General features: G+C 50.2%; 1 protein-coding gene across 1 annotated transcript; it reads left to right on the forward strand.

Moving 5' to 3' along the window:
- Window positions 1-650: 650 nt before the first annotated feature.
- LOC102055824 (leukotriene C4 synthase-like) lies at window positions 651-5,520 on the forward strand. Its single transcript, XM_005440718.3, has 5 exons — window positions 651-933; window positions 2,212-2,311; window positions 4,026-4,096; window positions 4,331-4,412; window positions 4,799-5,520. Exons 1-5 carry the CDS (start codon window positions 876-878, stop codon window positions 4,923-4,925), a joined length of 438 nt encoding a protein of 145 aa, XP_005440775.1. The 5' UTR covers window positions 651-875; the 3' UTR covers window positions 4,926-5,520.
- Window positions 5,521-7,586: the final 2,066 nt, after the last annotated feature.

Here is a 7,586-nt window from a genome sequence, read left to right on the forward strand (position 1 = left end):
GAAAACATCATTTTCCTTTTGCTATATCCTGATGAATTCTGCAGTTTTTGCCCACACAGAACTCTCTCTGTGTTTACGATGAAAGTTAATTTGGCTGAGGAATGATCAGAAACCTTAAGTGCACAGCTCCCAGGCTTTCCAGTACAAGGCTGGCTCTGAAATGCTTGCAGTGTCTGACAGTCATTCTGCAGGACCTACGCCCAAATGAAGCATCACTGTGCAAGACAGATCTATACCTTTTATACTTTACCACATCCTGTCTTATCGTTGCAGTGGGTTTTCCACTCATGGGCTTTATTCAATGCTGTCTCAGTGTCATTCTCTGTGCCCAACACGTGCTTTGCAGAGTCCATGCATGCAGTGATATGTACCATGAAAAGCCGCCTGTCCTGATGCTCAAGTGGTGCAGAACAGCCCCAATGGGGCTGCGGTTTCTCATGCAACATCAGCCAGAGGGATGTGCCTTGGCCTTTCTTAGGAGCGGTTTTAAGACAGATACCCCAGGGCGAGCACATTGCTGGGCTGTTGAGATTTCTCCCCCCCCCCAGTTCAGCTGCCAGTTCCCCTCTCTTATCTCTCATGTTTGCTCTCTGCTGGCTTTTCCGCTTCCTCATAACTCATTCCTGGAAAAGGGAGGGTGGGAACAGAAATATTCCATTAAGCTTCTCTCTGCTGATTCACATCTGCATAATGCACATGGTAACAGGCAAACCAGACTCCTGGGTTTAAGCACCACATACAAATCTTCGCTGTTTCATTACAGCAAACCTATGCTACCAGCTACCACCACTGACTGCCACATCAGCAAGGACTAAACCGGGGTAGAGGAGCTTCTGATCAAGAAATCAGATTTTCTAGGGTCTGGAACAGTCAATATGTTGGATCAGATTCATCTGCTGGCTGCCGTGACAGTCCTGGGAGTCCTGGAGCAAGGTAGGGACCATTGGATGCACATGCCCAAATGCTTGCTGGGAAGTCTATTGTATGTACCTCCACTGATTTCCTTTCACTTCCACATTTCATTTCTACTGTTGCACTGGCACTTGCCTGCTATTCGGACAGTAGACTGGTACCTTGTCTGGGTTTTGAAAAGTACTCAACAAAATGAGTGCCTGGGAAGCCCTTCACTGCAGTGTGGAAAGGTGGAAGAATGGGCTGCGATGGGTCTCCCAGCCTTGGTTCCACACTGCGTGACAATTTAATTCACCATCTGGGTGACTTATCAGTGGCATCAGTTCCCTCCCTATTCAGCTATCAGGATTTAGAAGGGGAAAGAATTAGAGATTGAAAAAGTCCTTGAAATTGGCAGTAGCAAAGTGCATCTGAACTGTGTAACAACTTCTATGGGTAAGAGATGATCTGTTAATCACATAAGAGAGAAAGCAGGTATCCACTAGTGGCATGTTACTGCATCCTCCTCACTTTGCTGTTGCACTGGGTCATTCCTTCTCCTTGCCTGAAACTATCTGGGATTTTCATCCAGCTTTCTCTGCTATGTGGGCGTGAAAGGTTGGGAGGAGACAGCAGATCTTTTGCCCCTACCTCTGGCAGTCTCCTGACCCCACCGTGCCCAGCCAGAGCATTATCCCAAATCTGGGTTCTTCACACATCTTCACCTGGTGTGCAAGAGCAGAACCACACTCAGAGCTGAAGTGTATGTTCATTGCATGTCTGCACAGAGATGGGTGCTAGGCTGTAAACCCACACAGCTAGCACACCTCTCAACACATAGTAAAACTTTTGAGCAATTGTTTATATTTAGTTGTGGTTAATTCTCATTGGTTCTTACAAGCCTCGGCTCCTTTTGAAGATACAGCATTCTTGGTTTTCACCACCCATGTTCTGTGGGGAGGGGGCTTTCTTTGCTCAGGGGTGGATCTCTTAGTATGCTAATTAGGGTAGTTCACACACAGTTCCAGTAATTTTCTGTTTGGTCTCATTAACCATTTGGTCCTCCTTGAGTTTATCTTGTGTCCCAGCTTGACATATTTGTGGTATCTACTCCTTCTCCCATGATCAGTTTTGTTAACTGTTTGTAAGGATTAACTCTTTTTTGTAAGGAAAATCCTTGATTTTCAAATTCTTTCTTGTTTTTCACTATAGATATTTATATATCTTCCCTTTCCCCTCCCCTCTTTTTTTCTTTTTTAAAGTAAATAATTCTTGTATCAAGAGGACTGACCACTGTTACTTTTCTCTCTTTTGCCGCAGCCTACTTCTTCCTCCAGGTCATCTATGCTAGGAGGGCATTTGGCATTTCTCCTCCAAAGAGCTCAGGCCCCCCTGAATTTGAGAGGATCTTTCGAGCACAGTAAGAAGCTTCTCTTATAAGATGCATGCCAGATCTCTTGTCTAATGGCACTGCCCCATCCCTGCTTTGCAATTCGTTTCTCAGGACTGTAATTCAGCTACTCGCCTTCCTCGGAGTTAAGTTAATGGGCTTAAGAGTTGGCATCAGGGCTGGTTGGCTCATGAGTCCTAAACACAGCAGCCAGCTGCTGATAGAACTCAGACGGGAATCTCTGCTGTAGAGTGCAGGGCTGCTAAAGACAGTTGTTGGTGACTGAAACTTCAGCTGGCTTCAGCCAAGTGGTGTCAAAGCCTCAGGCAGCTTTGTCACCAAAATCAGGAATAAAACCTCTTTAACACCACCTCAGGCACTCCTTTACTGCAGCGCTGGGTACTCCGTGGCATCTCCACAAATCAAGTACACCTATGCAGATTTCACTGTTATATTTATACACAAAAATTACAAGGTTGTACACTCCCAGTTACAATGATTGGTTAGTAATTTGCATATAATTATAATATCTGCTGTGTCAGCCTCTTCTGTTACTACGCTTGTGCAGGGGAAGGATCTTCACCTTCACAAGGGTCTGCTTGACCTCTGGGTGTGTTTGTTAGTGTTATAATGAAGGTAGTTCACTTTGGGACACCTTCAAAGTAAGTTTTGTTGCCAAGTTGGACAGCTAGATATCGGCCTTGCCAAGCTGTCCAATAACTCATCCTATACACAACAGAACCTAGGTTGCTCTGGTTATGGTCTAGAGAGTAAGCACTAAGGTTATTATGGTCTATAGGATAGGGACTTCAAGTAACACAGTCTTGGATAACAAGCAGCACAGCAACCCATATGTCATTGCTTAATAAGTGCTAACGTAATGCTAACATGGAGGTTAACTCCTTAAAATCAAGATGTTCCTATAGCTAACTTTCACAAATAAACAGAAATATAGAAAGATTCAGTAAAACTTTAAGATAATCTGCAACAGTTTCAGCCCTGCTCGGAACCCAGCTCAATGGAGAAGGGCAAGCTCCCAGAGAGTTCTCACCTGGGGCCGGGCCGGGATAGCCACAATCCAGCACCTCTGCTGTGACTTCTGTGCTAGGGCTGCAGTGGGGAGGGAGGCAGAGAGGGAGGAGGCTTCCACTTTTGGTGTAGCTGAGCACTGAATAAAAAGCAGCCGGGCAGCAGGAGCAGGATCCCCTCAGCCGTCCCCTTCCCTGCTCCTTTGCCAGCCCAGCCCAGCCTCATCCTCATCCAGCATCTCTTAGTCCTACTACTTTGTCTTTGGGGGGGACAGGGCATGGTGTACAAACAATCCAAACAGCTAAGTAATCCCTCCTGCTCCTGCACAAAGCCCAAGCTGTTCTGGCCTTATCTGCTTAAGATGCACTTCATCCTCAGCACATCCCTGGGGCAGACCTTCCCTGAGGCTTTGGGGCTTGTACAGCAGGGTTTAAGCTGTAGCACTTGGGAAGGGGCAGTGGGGCTCGTTCATGGGGTCTGTCTGTGCATGGTCTGACCTGGACATCTTTTATTTAATTTCTGGTGCCTTGGAGACCCAGTTTCTTGCACTCTTTAATTCCTGTGAATAAAGCTGGGATGGGAACTGCAAGGAAAGTTTTTTGGTGACATCACCTCTAAGAAGTGAAAGCCTCCAGCCTCTGGAAACTGCCAGGGGAAGCAAAAAAGAAGGATCTTCCTCCTTTCCCTTGTTTATGACATTCCTCTTTCCTGCCAGGGTGAACTCCTCTGAGTATTTTCCCATTTTCCTGGCACTTCTGTGGCAGGCTGGCCTCTTCTTCCATCAAGGTGAGAATAGACTGTTACCTGGTTTGTCACTGGATCTGTTCCCCTGAGTGCTGGCTCAGTCCTCAGGTCTTGCTCACCTTCTGAACAACAAATCTGGCAGTAACTCTGCCTCTGATGGGAGGGTAGAGCCAGAGGACACAAAGCCTCTGTTCCTTCACTTTGGGCTGCCTGCTTGACTCCAGGTAGCAATAAAAAGCCTTTGGAGATGGTCACCGTGATCTCTCTCATCTGCAGGTGTGGCTGCAGGCTTGGGTCTGCTCTATCTCTATGCCCGCTACTGCTACTTTATAGGATACAGGACATCATCCTCAAAGAGGTAAACACCTCTGCCAGCCTGGAGTATGGGGTAACCCCTGGGGGTTTGCATTTGGGAACATAATGTGTTTCGGGGAAGCTCAGGACTCCTGACTGCTTTGGGGTCTCTGTGTGACTCAGCCTTGCTGAGCTGGCCCCGACACATAACGTGGGCATGGGTACCGGGCTGGGGCCAGAGACTAAGACGTGGGGCAAGGCTGGAGCTGCCTGCAGCCCTTGCGGGTGTGTGTGTGCTCCCTCGAAGCAGGAGCAGGGCACAGGACCCCACGCGGTGGGCAGGGGACAGCCAGGGGCTGCCTTCCCACCTGTCCTCTGCAGAGAGGGAGGGACCACTCCCAGGCAAGAGCAGCAATGCTCAGTCTCAGCAGGCTCCCTCTCTCCCACCAGGCTCCCCGCAATATACTTTGGCACTGGAATTCTCTGGATTCTCATTGCAGCATCAGCCCTGGGCATCATTCATTTCTTCCTCTCTCACTACATGGGGCTAAATGTCCTCCAGCTTCTCACAGTATGAACCACCCCTCTGTACCTCATCAGTGTCCTTGCCTTTGAGTCCTGCTCCCTCCTGCCCACAGTAATAGACTGGCTGCAACTAATACAGCCCCCAGGGACAAATCCACCCTCACCTGAGTTTTCAGCACCTCCTTCCCTGATGCCCAGCACAGCCATGAACTGCTGAGTTCTTCAGGAGGCATTTTTCCACCATGGCACTCTTTGCCAGCTGCTCCATGCCTGATGTGGAAACAACAATGCTCCTAAACAAGGAGAATTTTAGGAAAACTGAACACATGAAAGAAAAATCATTGAAAACTCATCTCAGCCTAAGCTTCCCAGTGAGCTGTCCCAGGGAACTGCCATGTGTTCTCCTTCCTCCAACAGCTTGTGCCAGTTTTCCAAGGCCCACACCTAAGAAAGGCATTTGTTTGAAACCAGGTGTGGGCTGAGGCATAACAAAAGAGCCAAGGGGTAAACAGGAGCAACCACCAACCTGTTGTGCGAAAGTCTATTAGTGCCCTTGTGATGGTTATTAGCTGTTTCCTGTGGGCGATATTGTAAATCAGACTGCGCAAACTCATAACCACTACTGCATGTATAACTTTCAATACTGCTGAACGACAATGTGCACAAATAAAAAGGCACTGAGCTTGCTGTGCTGGGTGTCTCCTTGTGGGTCTGCAATTAGCAGGGAACAAAACCATGAGCATTTTAGTGCAAGGCAGCTGCCTTGGTTTCCCTGCCATGCAGTGCAACCCAGCCTGCAACCCTACATCCCACAGGAGGAGAGCTCTGTGTAGGGAGAAGCTGATTTTCACAGGTGCCGAGCTGAGCTCCCAGAAGGGCTGGATTTTCACAGGACCCAGCATCCACAACACCGATGCTTTTGGCCATTGGTCTGCTCATGTTAGCAACAGAGCTTAGAAAACGCCAGCAGTGCTCTGTGCTGTCATCACAGGGGGGTTCACACCAAACCCAGAGAGCAAAAATAACTGCATTAACATGCTGCCAGCCTAACCACATTTTGAAGCCCACCGTCCTCCCCTCCCTTCCCCAGCAGTAGGCATATCTAGACTGTAAGAACAAAAGGCAGGTGTTTTTTGGAAGAAGTGATTAATTTTTCACATTGTTTCATTTCCTCGCCTGCATCTTAAATTGGCTTATCCAGTAAAGCCTCTAGTCTGTTTCCCTTTGACCTCTCCTGCCTTGGAGTTGCACTGCTGTGTTGCGGTTGGCAAACACTGGAGGAGAAGGCTTAAATCCAAACAAAACCAACGGTACAACACTTGTCTCTGCAAAGTTTTCAGTGCAGTGGGGCTCCATCCTCACAGCAACTGCCAGGTGTCACAGCATGATAAAAAACTAACTTTTTTCCTAGCATCTTTGGTAATACACTTTGGAAAAAGCTGAGTGTCGATTAACCTTGCCTCAGCAAGGCTGGGCAGGAACAGAGATGCTACCTGTCCCCAGTGACATTTTAGTTAGACTTTACATTAAAACATCTCACCATCTCTTGAAGTTAATTCTCAGTCCTCACTTTTTTACCAGCGTAACCAGTCACCTCCCAGAGGGTTAATACAGAGGGACCAGCCCCAGCTGCTGGTGCAGGTCTTGGCTCCTTGTCAAAACCCTTCTGTCTCGGCTTAGTCCAGGTGGGTGCTCACCGGTTCTGCAGACACAGCTTCCATCTGCTACCCTACAAACAGTTTTCTAACACCGCTGTATCAGCCTGGAGCCACTGCCCACCTCAGCCTCGCTGATCTCAGCTCCGTGTGTGACAGGGCTGCAGAATGACTCAGTGGATGGAAGTTAATGATTCAGCAGCGAGGCCGTGGCAAGCCAGCATCTCCCCTTGGATGCACAGAGGACCATTAAATACCCTGGTGCAGCACAGCTAGGCTCTGGCCCCAGCTGCTTGCCATCGCTAGTTCTGCCACAGGAGAAATGCCCAGCATGTCACTCCCCTCAAACAATTGTCAGAGGGGTCGTTCCAGGTGCCTCTAGCAGCAGGAAAGCTCCTCCATCCAGGGATGCTGTCATCGCTCAGCTACTTCGGGGAAGCTCAGGGCTCCTTCGGGGTCCCTGTGTGACCCAGCCGTGCTGAGCTGACCCCGGGGCACAAGGTGGGCTTGGGTACGGGGCTGGGGCCAGAGGCTAAGATGGGGGGCAAGGCTGTATGTATGCTATGCGATATAATAACTGTAACCAAGGGAAATCGCTTTGCACCGGACCAGGGTTCAAAGATACCGTCGATGGTTTTACCCCATTCGGACACTAGAAACGCATCTAATTCGTGTTTATATTGATGCTACAAGGAGGATTTATGCAGCCGGAGCCGCCGCCGCCGCGCAGCGCGATGCCCCCCGGTGCCGCACGGAGCCACCGCGCCACCCGCCCGCTGCAGGGGGCGCCGGGGGCTGCCGGCGGCGCGGACGGGGCTGCCCCTCCGCCCACCCGCGTCTGGCCGGTTTAACGGCGCTGCCACCGCAGCGAGACGAGGGTCCCCATGCCCGGCCCGGCGGGGCTGGCCCACGACGCCGGCTCCGCTCCCCGCTCCCCCCGAGCATGTGCGTCCGGGCTGAGCGTTCCCGGGCCCGGTGCGCTGCGGGGCCGGGGCCGGCCCGGGCGGGTCGGGGCAGCGGAGCCGAGGCCGGGCTGCGGCGGCCGCAGGCGCAGTGAG

The sequence above is a fragment of the Falco cherrug genome, chromosome 8 (genome assembly GCF_023634085.1).
Source record: "Falco cherrug isolate bFalChe1 chromosome 8, bFalChe1.pri, whole genome shotgun sequence".
NCBI classification, from domain to species: Eukaryota; Metazoa; Chordata; class Aves; order Falconiformes; family Falconidae; genus Falco; species Falco cherrug.

Bases quoted from the DNA above. Each gene is read 5' to 3' on its own strand.
- LOC102055824 (XM_005440718.3), top strand. From the start codon at position 876: ATGTTGGATCAGATTCATCTGCTGGCTGCCGTGACAGTCCTGGGAGTC. The intron at 2,312-4,025 runs GTAAGAAGCTTC...CTTTCCTGCCAG, and splicing joins GAGAGGATCTTTCGAGCACA to GGTGAACTCCTCTGAGTATT. The intron at 4,413-4,798 runs GTAAACACCTCT...CTCTCCCACCAG, and splicing joins AGGACATCATCCTCAAAGAG to GCTCCCCGCAATATACTTTG.